Source organism: Bombus bifarius, unplaced genomic scaffold (assembly GCF_011952205.1).
Source record: "Bombus bifarius isolate JDL3187 unplaced genomic scaffold, Bbif_JDL3187 scf7180000007984, whole genome shotgun sequence".
NCBI lineage: Eukaryota > Metazoa > Arthropoda > Insecta > Hymenoptera > Apidae > Bombus > Bombus bifarius.
The window spans coordinates 3,480,433-3,496,238 of NW_022884367.1; the positions used below are offsets into that span (position 1 = coordinate 3,480,433).

The 15,806-nt window shown below is 27.6% G+C and overlaps 2 protein-coding genes across 9 annotated transcripts; one reads left to right on the forward strand and one right to left on the reverse strand.

The window, feature by feature from the left end:
• Positions 1-1,013: 1,013 nt before the first annotated feature.
• Positions 1,014-6,730, reverse strand: LOC117204911. Of its 3 annotated transcripts, none has more exons than XM_033442818.1 (11): positions 6,626-6,710; positions 4,855-4,961; positions 4,440-4,661; positions 3,752-4,248; positions 3,504-3,678; positions 3,102-3,437; positions 2,817-3,022; positions 2,368-2,614; positions 2,053-2,283; positions 1,727-1,978; positions 1,014-1,660 (listed from the first exon to the last, which is right to left on the reverse strand). In XM_033442818.1, exons 1-11 carry the CDS (start codon positions 6,708-6,710, stop codon positions 1,433-1,435), a joined length of 2,586 nt encoding a protein of 861 aa, XP_033298709.1. In that variant the 3' UTR covers positions 1,014-1,432. The 3 variants fall into 3 exon arrangements, with proteins under 3 accessions (XP_033298709.1, XP_033298711.1, XP_033298710.1); XM_033442819.1 differs by lacking the exon at positions 6,626-6,710 and adding an exon at positions 5,118-5,407 and having other exon boundaries at positions 1,433-1,660; XM_033442820.1 differs by lacking the exon at positions 4,855-4,961 and having other exon boundaries at positions 4,440-4,564; positions 6,626-6,730.
• Positions 6,533-14,757, forward strand: LOC117204914 (ras-related protein Rab-5C). 6 transcript variants are annotated; one of them, XM_033442824.1, is made up of 6 exons: positions 6,533-6,617; positions 11,168-11,336; positions 11,451-11,602; positions 11,821-12,037; positions 12,333-12,457; positions 14,525-14,757. In XM_033442824.1, exons 2-5 carry the CDS (start codon positions 11,174-11,176, stop codon positions 12,443-12,445), a joined length of 645 nt encoding a protein of 214 aa, XP_033298715.1. In that variant the 5' UTR covers positions 6,533-6,617; positions 11,168-11,173; the 3' UTR covers positions 12,446-12,457; positions 14,525-14,757. The 6 variants fall into 6 exon arrangements, with proteins under 6 accessions (XP_033298715.1, XP_033298717.1, XP_033298714.1 ...); XM_033442826.1 differs by having other exon boundaries at positions 6,556-6,692; XM_033442823.1 differs by lacking the exon at positions 6,533-6,617 and adding an exon at positions 6,680-7,266 and having other exon boundaries at positions 14,525-14,745.
• The last annotated feature ends 1,049 nt before the right edge of the window (positions 14,758-15,806 follow it).

Genomic DNA, 15,806 nt, shown 5'->3' on the forward strand with positions numbered 1-15,806 from the left:
GCGACAGAATGATATTACGATTTAAATTGTGAAGTAACAGAATCTCTCCCCCCCCCCTCTTATTTTATTTTCAATTGTTTAAGATAAACTGTAATCTATATCTCTTTAATCATTATTATTACTCTATAATATTATAATATTTAATCTTTCTACTTATATAAATTTGTTTTTGCAAGAATATTATTCATTCTACAAGTATAGCTTATATTCTTATCCATGTTCAATTTAAAATATTGAAAATAATATCAGTATTTCAGTTGTATAGGAATAAATTTTTATGTCTTCAAATCATTGATTTTAAAATAGATATAATACAATAAATGCTTTATCAATACAAAATACAGAAAAATGGTGAATATAAATTGGGTATAATATATTGTTATTGAGGGATAATATATAAAAATATACATGTATATGTAAGTAGAACTAGCACATGTTAAATTAGAATTAATGCTAATTACTCATTATATATTATTCTATGTAGCTCCGACATTAAAATAAACATCAAAATAAATAAAATTAATTAATCTTTCATTGAATTCTTACCGAATCCTTTTTAAGAATGCTATTTCCTTCTATTGTCGAAAAAATATTATATAAATTATTTATATACAATAATATTTTAAAACAATACACATCTATGTATTATTGAGAAGTTTTTAATTACTTATAATATGCCAATGCAAGTGACACTGGTTTTCCAATAGTTCGATGAACTTTTTTCTTAAACGAAATGAAAGTAAATGCGGTAAGATCTTTTCCGATTGCATATTTTCGAAACACTTTCTTTTGCATTTTCAACTATTTTCGAGCTATATATTTTGTTTCAATAAAATATTACATGTATAAAATAAGTAATCTCTATTTTTTTAATACCAAAAGCATTAATTATGTTGCGAATGATAAAAATAAAAATGTATCTTGTACCGGTAAAATTGTAGTAATAAATAGATGAAGTATTATCGTGGTAAACAGTGCAGATAATTTTGTTCAAAGAACAACTACATATACAATCACACTTCCCCCACTTTTTCTATTTTCTTCAACTTTTACTGCTAACAAACTATATAATCGCTAAATTTGGAAAACTATCATTTTACATCACAGTATAGACCACAAAGAAAAACGGGGAACAGCCTTTCAACCATATGCTACTTTTTGTTTGAAAGATCCGAACGTCAGAAAGCAGATAAAATTTGCCAGTAAACTTCCTTTCCTAAAATAAGGCGTATTTAGTGTCTATAAATACGACAAAAATAGAACACGATATTTTGAGATGTTCGATAAATGTTTTAGAAATTAACGAAATTTATTTTTCTATTACTTATATTAAAAATATAAGAAAATGGTATCAATAAGAAATATTTCTTTAAAAATTCCTATCAAATTGTTTTGATAATTTGAAAATAAATTTTGCAACAAAAATATAATATTAGCTTGTGTTTAGGTCTTCCTTTTTTTTGGCAGTAAGTTCAAAAATCATGTCACGCATCCGACTTAAATCCATCAATTCTGCTTTCATCTTCTTAATTATTTCCTCTTTTTCAGCAATGCTCTTTTCATACGTATGTACTAATTCTGATAATTGTTGAGTTTCTTGCTTGAGTGCAGATATATCTTTTTGATTAGACTGAATCTCCGCAATTTTTAATTCTATTACCTATTTAATATCATATATACATACATTAACAATTCTATTATAACAGTAGAGTCTATGTAAACGTACCTGATCCTTTTTATTTAACTGATCCTGCCTTTTAAGAAGCAGTTTACTAAGTTCGTGATTTTTATTAGTCATTTCCATGGTTTTTGCATCTGCAGTCACACATTCAATTTCTAACTCTTTTATTTTTTTAGTTAATGTTTCAATTCTATTTAAAGTACTTTCTAATTCATGCTTATGTTGCACGAGTACTATATTTAGATGATCAATGTTAGCAGTCTTTTCTGTTACTATCTTTTCTAAACCTTCAATTTCCTATAAATATGACTTCTATATTTTAGTTTTGATTTAAACTCTTATTTGATAGATTCACTATAAAAAGTACTAACCTGTGTTTTAATAGCTACTACTTTTTTATTCTGTTCTTCTGCTTCAGCAAGCTTTACAGTCAATGTAGACTTTACTTCTTCTAAGCATTGCTGTGTGTCAAACAACATTTGATGTAAACGGCTTGATTCTGCTACTACTTGTGCCAGCCTATGTTGCAAACTGGTTCCATGATTGTTTGCTGCTTCTAAACTAGATTGCATAGCCCGTTCTGCATGTCTCATAGCTGCTAACTTTTATAATACGAATATAAGATATAGTAAATATAATAAGCATTTTGTGCTTATGTTAAGATGTATTTAAAAAGAAGCATATACCTTGTATTCATACAATTCCATTACTGCTGATGTGGTAATATCATTGATTTGATTTGACTCATAAGTTCTTTCCAATTTTGCTAAAAATGCATCAAGCCGTTCTTCTTGCACGAAAGAAAACAGTGGGACCATTTCACTACTTGCATTTACGGACATTTTACTTCCAATATTTGTTACCATACCATGAGTACTTTGTACCAATATCAAAGGCTCCAGTTGCTTCATACAAAGCGCCACCGCGGAAACACTTGTCACACAAAAACATGGGATACAATTTGCATCTGATAGTGAATTTGTCTAGAGTTGTCATCAATAAAAATTAAAATAACTTGTTGCCAAAGTATTCAATTTTAGTAGTGAAAATACAGTAATGTTTTATTTGAATAACAATATCTGTTAAAATCTTTGTACTTTGTTAAACAACTAAAGAACATTAAGATGAAACCTACCATTCTTGAGGAAATCCCATGGTGGATGTCAATTGTAGAACCTTTTGTTTAATGTCTGTATCACCAGTGAACAATGCATTTGCCATTGTCATTTGAATTTGTTTCTTTCTAAGTAACTCAGAATATAAAGTTAACCATTGCGAATTATCAGCAGCTAAATCAGCAGTCAAAGCTAATGCATGAATACATAAATTTGTAGTAGGATTCTAAAATAGAAAGTATCATTATCAAAAATGTCTATAAAAAAACAAGAGTTATATTTTTTAAGGAACAAGAATACAATACTTGAATAAAATTCCCTGGCCAATTATCAGCTGCACATGTTTCAGAATCTAACATTGGACTTAATAATTTTCGTATCATTTGTTCATTCAAGGATTGCATCACTTTTGTTCTGAGTGTAGATGTTTTAACCATTTCTTGAAATAATTGCATTAATTCTGCTAATTTCGTTTCTGTTTCTAATGTTAATTCACATTTTCCTTGAATTTCATCATTTTCTGAATTTATTATGAGCATTAAAACTGAAGCATCTAATTCTGCTAACACTTCAGATGACGATTTAGTACGCCGTGCATCAATTACTGTAACTCTTATTAAAGTTAATGCTCTGGAGCACACCTAATTTAGAAAAGATTATTATAATCTGTTACCCATTATTCGTATTTAAATATAACAAAGACATACCTGTTCTACAGGAACCCAAGTCATTGCAGTTTTTACACATAAAGGATATAAAGATACCAAAGCAGATAATTTTAATTTTACTAGAAATGACAAAAATTCCATCATGAGAGCAACACATTCTGGATCTGCATTATCTTCTAATGTGGCCAATATATTTTCCACGCCTCTGCCATAACTAATTAAAACAAAAATGAGGTAATTTTTATATCAAATATCAAAATTACATTGAAAATTATAAAGTAACTAACTGTGGATATGTTAACAACACAGCATGGGAATATTCATTTTGTCCAACATAGTCAAAGAAATCTATGATGTGTCTCAGTAACAGAACATCCTTTTGTTTCATTGCTGTAATAAAACTGCTGAATGTGACATCAGCAAAATCCCAAATAGATTTTTCCGAAATATTTGTATTTGTATGTTCTAATATAATCAAAAGCTTACAGCATTGTACTTTGGTATTAACACTATAATGTTGTATTTTTAATAAGGTCCGTATGAATGCTTTTGTATCAATCGTTCTTATTAATATATATACAGCTGGAAGATTTTTGTAACAGAGATTTACTAGTACACCTAAGGAAAGTGCAATAATGTTTTCTTCCCTAGATTGTGTCACCCATTGTGTTAATACTGATACCAGATATGGTAAATGAGCTTCTTGCCAATAAATTTTTATTCCATATGTCAATTCTTGTAGTAGTTTTAATACTCGTATTCTCTTTTCGCTTGTTAAATTTGCCTATGAAGTTATTATACAGAACCATTAAATTATTACTTTCTTTATATTTCCAGTTGTTAAATTCAAAAATTTTATTATAGGAAACAAAATATGAACCTTAAATGTAATAAAAATAAATATATCTCTATATTTTTTAAATCATATTCTAATGCTATATTTTTGTGATCTTTAAAATACACAAATATACATACTTCCAATAATCTTGCCAGTATAGGTGCAAATTTAAATGTATGGATGAGAGCTTGTCTTGCAGCAGCATTGCGACAAGCATTTTGTAAAACATCCACAGCACTCCAAATCAAAGTAGTTCTGGAAGCTAAAGAATTCATCAGCTCATGCAAACTAACATAGAACTCTGCTGCTATGTTAGTTCCAGGGTCAAAAATGCTTAAATCCAATGATGTACTTATTACCTTTTAAACATAAATTTTTATTATAAAGGATATTTTATATATTGAACAGAATACTAAAATATTTATTAAAGATTGTTTTAGCTTTTGCAAAATCATATCAAGTATTCATATAAGTAATTCATAAGTATTATGTAAGATTATAATCGCTATTCATTTTCAATGTATTAAAAACAATAAAATAATATATAATTACCCCAAGATTTCGTTGTAAAATTGAAGCGGTTGTTTCACTTGGATGTTTAGTATATTCTAAAACCGCTGATATGAATGTTCTTATGTGTTGGTATTTGTCCATTGTGTCTGAGATATCATAAGTAATTATAAAATTTCGAATATTAGTAAACCTTCTAGTTTTTAATTTTAATAACATTAAAGTTAATAAATCTAATAAATTTTTATATGTAAACTACAAATACTACGATTGAATAGTATAGTTTTTTTAATAAAATCTCTTACGAAATATAATTATGTATACATGTGGGCATGTACAATAAATGATTCTTATTTGTACATTCCAAAAATGTAAAGCACACGCGTTCTTTTAACATACATAGACACACTTATAAAGTTGGAAATAATAAATATCGTTTTGCAGAAAACGGGTATTTGGCGGCCATTTCTAAATATTACGTTTGAAATTAACCAATTGAATTAAAGTCAATCAGTGCAGCTAATAGTTTTATCACTGCCGACTCTAGTAAGTACTAGAACTGCTGAAAAACGTGGCAACACCGCACCAGGAAACCTATTTTTATTTAGAGAAACAGAGCTAACTCTAGAGTCGGCTGTGGTTAGATATATGGAAGCCGGGTTCTTGCATTGTTGCCATTTTTACTTTCAGGACGGCTACTATGGTTTTATGTAAAATTTTCATTTTTTTTATATTTCATGTGTAAAAATTATTTGATACTGGATATTAAATATAATTAAAACAAGTTTGTTACATATTTAATAATTATTGTAATTCATTTTTCATTTTGTAATTTAAAAATGGTGAAATAAGTTTATATTTTTTTACTAATGCCCAAAATAATTAACAATATTTGCTATAGTGATTTCTAGATAAATATTTATGTTAATAGTAATTTATATAAACTTATATTGAAGAAATAATTATAAGAAAAATAATGGCAATTATTAAAAATTACTAAAATCAAGTACAGAGATTTATGAAATAAATTTAATGATAAAATATTATGTTACAATGTATATTAGTACATTTTACATACAATATTTTACTCCATTCTCTGACGACTGAATTATATAACCTTTTTAATCCGAAAGAGAATAATAAACATACGTACATATATAATTTTGTTTTTTGTATTGGATCTTTAGTAACAGGTTTCTTCTTTCAATTTTATGGATTTAGTAATTGCATAATTGAATATTTTACACATTATAGTGGATCAAGTATAAAATAAAAATTCTAAAATAATTTAAAATAAGGATGGGAGAAGAAAATTGCTAAGTATCCGCCTTGATACACCTACTATACGAATTAGTTGCAAATCTCTAATATTCCAAGCGTGAATTTGAAATGTTATGAAATTCTGATATTTTACTTTATATTGTTATAATTTATATTTAATACCTGACGTTATATCTTATATGTATATAAAGAAATATAAAATTTATTAATAACAAAGATCCCTACTTATATTTGAAAACATTTGCAACGTTATAAATTGTAGTAAAATATATTAGAAATTAGAGTATATAAACATATATTTTAAAAAGTGTATAGCAATAGAACTAAAAGTTCTAAGGAGAACATAAATTACGATATTATTAAAATTGAAAATTAATATTTTTCTTACCTAATTCTGTATATATAAAGAACACTATAAAATAAAACTGTAATCTTATTGGTCAGCAGTGGCGCCGTTCTCCGGCCGTGTTCATTGAAATGCGCCATTACCGATTCGAGGAAAAAGAAAACGACATTGAAGAAAGGTACTTACTCTTGAAGGATCCTCTCAGATTAAAATCTGTTCGACGTTTCTTCATAATTTCACGTAGAATATCTGGGTAAATTGACTGACTCATTGATTGATCGGTGGTAAACTATTGCGTGTGATCGTGACTTTCGGATTTGACGTTGTAAATGAAAGTGTTGCAGCACTGTGTGTACCGTGTGCGTGATTTGGACCTTGATTCTTTACAGTGCGATCAACTTTGATTTTAATCTTCATTCCGTTAGGTTACAGAGACATCGGTACCATCCATCTTGTCGAGAAAAGTGCCATTTGGAACAGTTATTGTTTTTCCGAAAAGTGGCGAAAGATCTTAATTCTCCGAACGTATAAGGAGGAATGTGAAAAAAATCAACAAGCTTCATAGAGCCGTGTAATCTGCCCTCTGTGTGCGTGTGTGTATGTGTGTGTGTGTGTACCAACCGGAGCTGTCATAAATGTACACATTCTATATAGATTGCACGATCTATGCTCGGTTAGTGGGCCGATTTACTCAAGACAAGTGATCGTATCTGACGCGCGGCAGTGAATTGACATTAATCATCGTCGCGCGGTGTTGTGCGCTCATCGACCGTCTAAAGAGCTAGTGCCGCTTTCTTATTCGACGGCGAGCTTCCTCACGCTAGCAGGTTAACCATAGAAAATTTCAGTTTTCATTCAGTTGCCAGGTGTCCCTTTCCTTGCTACCTCAAACATTTTTTTCTAATTTTTTTCTAATGTTCACTTTTTCTTTTTTATATAACCCATAACGAAACAGTTTAGTTTATGGGATATTGTGATATCTATCACAGACGCAAAGAATATGCTTAATACCGTGTCTACGTTATTCGTCTTTTTAATGTGTATTCTATTGCACGAACATCGACAAGATTTTACGTGTGTACCCTAGGACATGTGGTTTCTTTTAGATTGTGAATTCTTTTTTCTCTGTCGTTTTCTCTTAATTCATAGGATATGCTTTAGCTCCTCTCGATTATTTCAGATCTTGCTGACGTTTCACGGGCGGTGACAAGTAGTCAGAACTGTAACTATCGTGGCGCATCGCTTACACCCTTTATTTGCTTCTCTTGTCCTCCCTCCCTTGCTATCTCGAGGGAAAGAGAAAGAATTAACATGAATGAACGAGTTCAAGAGAGAAAGATAGAGTGAGAGTGAGTGAAAGAAAGACATTGTAAATGAATACAGTGAGGGACAAAAGTATTCGTACGATAGGAATGTGAAAATAAAAAAGTACTGTATTTCTGCATTGTTGATTGACATACATATGATACATTATACAACAATGTTAGTAGTAACAAATATAAAAAACAAAGGTCAACTAAAATACTCAATAGTAACTTATAAAAATTATAAATTTGCATAATGCTAATGTTTGGGACAAAATATCTATACGCTATCAGTGTTTATTATTATATATTATAATTAATACTTTGTAGAGTTATTAATATTTCATCTTTTTAAAATATTGTTTTAATTTAATATGATATTTTCTTATCTGTTTTTCTAGTTCCCATCATACATTTAAGTCTGGTTGTTACTATGGGTCTTAATCCTGCTGAACTTTGTTGGCATTTGTCTGCAGGCTTTCTTTTAAAATATTTAAGTGTAGATGTTTGAAAAGCATCGTATTTTGATTTCCCAGAAATTTCAATCAGACGAATGAGAGAAGGTATGATGATTAACAGATACTGAAATAGATTTAAGATACGTACGATCAACTATGAAGTATGAGGGAAAAAGTATAGTGATAAGGGCGGGGTATTGTTCCATTAGGAATTAGAGAACTAATATTTATTACCCAAATGGGTCAAATAATGTTGGAATTGAAAATACATCTTAATTTCAATAGGACCAGGACTGGAAGTCACCATAGCAATCACCATGCTTAAATCTCATTGATTCTTATATGTCGGTATAATAGAATATTTCACAAAGATTCTAATAAAGTAAAATATCAGTAGGGTTTCTTAAAAATTTAATGTATTACATACCAAGTAAATTATAGTCTGTTATTAATAAAATATATCAATTGTAATATTGATAATAATCAATTATAAAGTGCAAATACTTTTGTTCCAAATATTAACATTCTATAAGTTACAAAGTTTGTATTTTCTGTTTATTACTACAAACATCTGTATAATCTACAATCATATGCATATTAATATAATTAATACTGTAACAAATACAATACTTTTTATTTTCGCATTCTTACTAAACGAATACTTTTGTCTTCCACTGTAAATGAATGAGAAAGAGATAGCGGGAAAGGGGGTGGGGATAGCGTATCAGTAAGCGAACGAACGAAACGCAGATTAAGCAAATAAGCAAATGAGAGGAAAGAAGATAGAGCATTAATAAGTGGAAGAAAGAAAGAACGTATGTAAGAACACCTACGTATGCATGTATGTGTATATAAGGAAGAGAGAAAGAGAATTTGCGCGCGCGTACACAGAATTCTGTCTGTCCTTATCGGTTTCTTTCTTTCTTTCGCAGTCCCTATGCATCGCTTTAACGGTTTCTTGTGATTTTTCGATAATACTATTTCGCTGAAGGTTATGAGCTGTTGGTTACGTAGATAAGTTTGGGGTGAGTTCGTACGTATGCAAGGTTTGACGTAGCTTCATTTTGTTTCTAAGTACGCGTAAGCTCTGTATATATGTGCGTGTATGTTTTTTTCATTTGGTATGTTCTCTCTCTTAGGAATGTTTTTTTCTTGTCAGCCGTACCCGGACGGGCTCGCGCGATGCGGACCTGTTTCCTTTTCGTCGCCGCGAGTAACGCGAATTCCGTGATTGCCGTGAAGTTGCTGCGTTTAGTCATCGTGTTACCAATTCTCACTCGTATATTCCTTGTTAGAACAGGCTACGCGTTTATCATTTAGAGTCTGTCTGGTTTTATCAATTGTAACATTATCGCAAACCAATAACGGACTCGTTCAATTCAACAAGACTCTCCTCGCAAACTAATTGGATAATGTAATTAACAGAATCCCCTGCTTTAATGGGTTAAACCGCATACGTTATTATTTTTCGTTAGTTTATACCTACTGTGTTTTTTTCACTTGTAAGTGTCAGAAAATAATCGCAATAGAGTAGACAATCAAATTTTATCATACGCATTTATGCAAGTCAATATCCAATTCTTTTCTCCTGTCTTCTAATTTACTCAAGTTCCATATTTTTGCAGACATTCACGATGTAATTCGTATCTTGGTTCTTGATTATTTGTTTATTTGTACTTTATACGCTTAAATACCCAAGGATACATCTTTCTTGTTATTCCAATTTTTGCGTCCGTTCTTTGATCAGTTTTTATGTAATGCGTTTTAACGGAGCCTCATCCTTATAATCCATATTAATTCTTCTCTCTCATTTAGTTGTAGATATAATATTTTGTTGTATTTAATTTTATTGCAAACTGAATGTAATACAATTTTTGAGAGGTTATTTACATGTGGTCAAATTTTGTACTTTATAATATTAGTTATTTGTACAGTATTATAAAAAAATTTCTTTCGAATTATTTTATATTGTTTTATGTAGAAATAATAGAAACTATATCAAGCTGCAAGGTTGGAAAGGTATAATGTTTATACTATTGTGAAGAAATCTATTATTTGATATTTGTGACGCTTGATTCAAAAATTTATTTTAATATATTACTTTTAATCAATATGCTAATATGCTATAATATTCTTTAAAATATGTTTTTCTGAAGATCTAAATTTGAATTACTAATTTTTCTTATTTAATAATACTCATATTAAAAAGTCATCTTGTATAACTTTCAGTATTGTATTAAACATTATATTAAAATCTTTTAGAGTTTATAGAAAAACATCATAATTTATTATGTATATTTATCAGTTTATATTGTTCAAGCTAAAACATTTAGTTAAATGTTGATTACTTAGTATGTAACTGAAAGCCTTATCTATTACATATGAACTTTCAGTATAAATAGACTTTTATCTGCTGATTTACAGGTTTAGGTACAAGTAAAAAATCGACAATTATTTCAGAATTCCAGTAATTGTTATTTATATAATTCTATGTTATATTTTATAATTAAAATAATATTATAGTTTAAATGCCAATTTAGGATTTATTTTAACAATTTATTGTTCATTTATAAAGAAAATTTTATCATTTATAATAACTGAATAAATATAAAATAATTGGTCTTATGCTGAAATAAATAGTTAGATTTTTGTAAATATAGAATTATGCTTTTAATATTTTTAGAGATAATAGCAAGGCTTTGAATAAATTTAAGTATTTTACAGAAAGTTTATGTTACTGTTTGTTTACAAAAGCTATAAGAAGGAATATTAAAAATAATGAAACATAAGTTTAGTGTTATAGATGTTTCTAAATTAACGCATCCAATTTTTTGTTATTTCTAATGTATTAAATGTGTCTTATTATAAATGTTAATTCACTATAAACTTTACAGCAGCAAAAAATTTATAATTTTTACACTAAAAGAGTAATATGTTCTAAATATTTACAAATTTTTTAAACATAGGTGATCATGGCTAATCGGGGTACAGCCCAGAGGCCAAATGGTTCAACACAAGGGAAGATATGTCAGTTTAAGCTGGTGTTACTTGGAGAATCTGCTGTGGGAAAATCAAGTCTTGTCTTGAGGTTTGTGAAAGGACAGTTCCATGAGTACCAAGAAAGTACTATTGGAGGTATGGATTTCAATATCACTATAAGTGTTAATTACAGCATCTGTCACATGAAAATAACATGAATTATAATTAATACAATATGTATCTAACTAAATAGTATTTTATTGGTTTTAGCTGCATTTTTAACACAAACTGTATGCCTGGATGATACAACTGTAAAGTTCGAGATTTGGGATACAGCAGGGCAGGAACGTTATCATAGTCTTGCACCAATGTATTATCGTGGTGCACAGGCAGCCATTGTTGTATATGATATAACAAACCAAGTGAGTAAAGATCTATCAAATTCAATATACATTTTAAGTATACTGAAAATTATGTGCAATATTTAATGCAAATATTTATTCAGGTGAATGGCAAAAAAATAGTTATGTTCTGGATTTTGTGTTAATAAAAATAGTAATAAGACTTTAATCGTTATTTTTTTGATAATTGTTATGAATATTATTTTTTAATCTTTACATGTATCTTTAAAAAACTACAGGACACATTTGTACGTGCTCAAACGTGGGTGAAGGAACTGCAACGACAAGCCAGTCCAAGTATAGTTATAGCACTAGCTGGAAATAAAGCTGATCTTTCAAATAAAAGAGTTGTAGAATTTGATGAAGCTCAAACTTATGCAGATGAAAATGGCCTTCTTTTCATGGAAACTTCAGCCAAAACAGCAATGAATGTTAATGATATATTTTTGGCAATTGGTAAGATTGTATTGTTATGCACACGAACAATTTTATTATATTTATCTAACCTACATAGAGAACATCTGGATTTGAAATAATACCGCTTATTAAATTACATACAGTATAATAACACAGAGTGTACTTACTTTATAATCATATAAAATATTTATTGTTGTATGTTTATAAAAAGCTTTTTTTTATATTTCAGAATATTTTACTAATCTCCTTTGTATAATATATATCTCTAATAATATTCTATTTCTATTTGTATTTTTCTTTTTGTTAAATAAAGTTTTGTGTTATTATATTACAGCTAAGAAACTTCCAAAGAATGAACAATCAGGAAATGCAAGTACAAGTGGTCAAGGTCGCCGATTAGTTGAGACAGAAGGACAAAAGGCAGCAACTGGCAATTGTTGCAAGTGATTATCCAAATCTGTACGTGTCAAATATATATTGGTATACACTTTTATATTAGTTACAATTTGACACCTTCGTGATAAACAATGGTGAAAGATATAATATCCTTGAAAGAATCACAAAACAATTAATATGTGCATCAGATATGAGTCCAGCATTTGATATAATATTGTAGTATACTATGTCCACATATTTTTATAATACTAAGATATATAATGAATAGACACTAATGATTATCTTGCAATGATATAAATGTTTTGATATTAATTAGGTTAAAATTTAAACATTTTATGGGGCACTGTATGCAAAATTTTGTATTAGTATTGTGAGACATGAGTAGATATTGCTGTAGCATATTTCTTGTTATGTTTAATATTTTTATTGCATGTACTTTTGACTTCTTTCATTTTTAATATTTATTAAACAAGTAAAAAAGACGCAAACATCAAAATTTGGATTATATTAATAATAATAATATTTTTTCATATTAAATCATTGAATATCTAAAGTAATCATCATTATAGAGGACAAAATTGACATTTTACACTAAAAAGTTTGTTTTTGTATATAAGTCTGCTGAATTTTTAAGACATAACAGACAATATGAGTAGATTTCATAAATTCTATATTTTCATCAGAAAATAAGTTATTAATAGTTAAAAAATCATTTATGATATTAGAAACTATAAAAACTGATGATTTTTTTAAACCTCACAATTGCAGTAAGATTCTTGTCTGTTATAAATTTGTTTTAGCACAATTTTAAGATAAATATTTATAAATAAATATTTTGGCATTTAATATGCACTATACTTTTAGAACAAAAATTATATTTATATAAGTATATTTCTGCATAATATATCGTTGTATATTACGTAGCTTCGTAGATCAACTATTGCAGTGAATAATGCGCAGTCCAATTCGCATTTTTTCCCGTTTTTATTTGTATACTTTTAATGAGCCTGTTGTTGTATTTTATCATCTGTCGTGTTGCAAAACATGGATATATATATTTGCACTTGATTGGAAATAATGCATAATTAAAATTCTACATCAGAATTAGAAAATTTCTCTTTTTTTTATACGTCATATGTTAAATTCTACAAGATTCTATTACAAAGTAACGTTATATATTGTATGCTTAAAAATGTTACATACTATTCTTATTTCATTTAGTTTTTATACTTATTTGATTAAAACACGAATAACATACATTTATAATATTAATTATACCGTTAAATGTTAGATACAAGAGAGTAAAAATATCCTTGTAATATATTTACAATTTTATTAAGATTTGCTACTGTAAATCATAAAATGATATTAAAGAAAGTGTTAATTTCTTATTTAAAACTTGAGTTTATTAATTTAATCAATACAACTGTAAGTACTTCAAAAATAACCTTTATTTAAGTAGTATATAATATAATACAAAAATCCTGTAAAAACTGTTTCTTTTCATTTTTATCAAAACATTATCATTATTACTTCTAATGTAACAATATAAATCATTGCTTAGCCAATTTCTTCAATTTTTTCATTCCTTCATCATAATTATATCTTTATAATATAGCTGTGATTAAGTAAGTTAAAAAGAAAGTAGTGATTAAAGGACAAAATCTATTTTATTTTTTGTTTATTCTATACATATGTTAGTTCAGAGGAAATTTAAGAAAGTAGTATTGTGTTATGTATAATTAAAGTATTATTTGTATAAATATTTTTTCATGTTTTACATGTTGTTTTATTTTTGTTCCAAGTATTCTGTAGTTTATAATGTTTATTAGTATATTTTGGCAGTGACAATTGTAGTAGTATATAACCAATTATTTATCAATTTAACTAGGATACAATAACTAACACATTTTATATCTATAATATTCTTTTATAATCATATTTGAAACTGAATTAAAACTGACATTGTCATTAAACTTTAATAGAATTTATTCATAATGTTTCTCAAATAGAGTATAATGTATTTTTTTCTGTAAAAAGTAACATAATAATTAAAAAAATATAGTACGCATTTTTGTTAATATATCTAATCAATTACTGTAGGAGACACACTCTACTTTTTGCTTACAGATTTGTACCATAATCAACAAATATAAATACACCATGAGTGTGTCTGCAATGAATATATAATTGAGTGGAATATAAAACAATCAGAAAAACCACTATATTGGAATGGGAGGTGAACTGTGCAGGACGAACATTTTTCCCGAGTGATCAATGAAAAAAATGCGTGTATCACATTGCATTCAACGATATATCATCTATTTTGAGTATCAGAACTGTCAAAAAAAGAAAGAAGAAAAGAGAGACAGAGACAGATTAAGCTCCCATTTGTAATTCTAGTAGTAATGGGCGGTGTTCGTTATAAATATAAAAAATAAATAAATAAATATATATATATATATATACACTTACATATATATACATATATATATATATATATATATAAATACGATTACGATATAAATCATATATAATAAATATGATTTATGTAATAAGTAATGTTAATGGTAATAAGTAATAATGATAATATTAATGGTAACATTGATAAATAATAATAATAATAATAACACTAATATTAGTAACAATAATATACCTTTAAAACATACAATGTATGATGAAATTTTGGCACGCAAAACGTCTTGTAAGATAGTACGCCATTCCTGCTGCTATGATTACCTATGTATTTACTTTCTTAGTTTGTAAACATGTATAACAAAATCTTGCTCCGAAATGTATTGTATATTAATTTTATTCAATAATTCATGATAAATTATAAATGATTACGCAAGAAAAAATAAACTTGTGAATATTACTAAGGATTTCGTCAAATTCACCATTTCATTTCATCCAAAATTAATTAATATCACATAAATGAGTCTGCAATTACGATAGAATAGAGCGAATTTTGTATAAAATCATAGTAAATTGAAAGGCAATTGCTTCATCTAATTAGGTTAGCGTTTTTATCATGTTAAAAGCTATCTGTTTTTCTAAAATTTCATATTATATAATAGTTTTTCATACTTCATGTTTAATTTTACATGTTAAGCAGGAATTAGTTCAATAAATAATCCACATTGTAAATTATAAAACTTTAACTACCAATAGCAATACACATTTTATTGAATTTAAATCATTTTCAAAATTTCGTCTAAATAAACATTATCAAGTACCATCATGTAAAAAACAAAAAAAAGAAAAACGAATTTCAATTCTAAAACTGGGATGTTAGATAATCAAAACAAAATCTGGTATTTATGTAAAAATCATTATCAAATTTTTTAGCTTTAAACAAAATGAAGAAATATTTATATTTACACGAATATACACTTTGTTCATTAATATGCAG

What these genes read in the sequence shown, in the direction of transcription:
- LOC117204911 (XM_033442818.1), bottom strand. Translation starts at nt 6,710, where the DNA reads ATGAGTCAGTCAATTTACCCAGATATTCTACGTGAAATTATGAAGAAA. An exon ending in ATGGGATTTCCTCAAGAATG is followed by an intron (nt 2,615 to 2,816) that starts GTAGGTTTCATC and finishes TTGTGTGACAAG; the next exon opens with TGTTTCCGCGGTGGCGCTTT. An exon ending in AGTTAAATAAAAAGGATCAG is followed by an intron (nt 1,661 to 1,726) that starts GTACGTTTACAT and finishes GATATTAAATAG; the next exon opens with GTAATAGAATTAAAAATTGC.
- LOC117204914 (XM_033442824.1), top strand. Translation starts at nt 11,174, where the DNA reads ATGGCTAATCGGGGTACAGCCCAGAGGCCAAATGGTTCAACACAAGGG. An exon ending in CCAAGAAAGTACTATTGGAG is followed by an intron (nt 11,337 to 11,450) that starts GTATGGATTTCA and finishes TATTGGTTTTAG; the next exon opens with CTGCATTTTTAACACAAACT. An exon ending in TGATATATTTTTGGCAATTG is followed by an intron (nt 12,038 to 12,332) that starts GTAAGATTGTAT and finishes ATTATATTACAG; the next exon opens with CTAAGAAACTTCCAAAGAAT.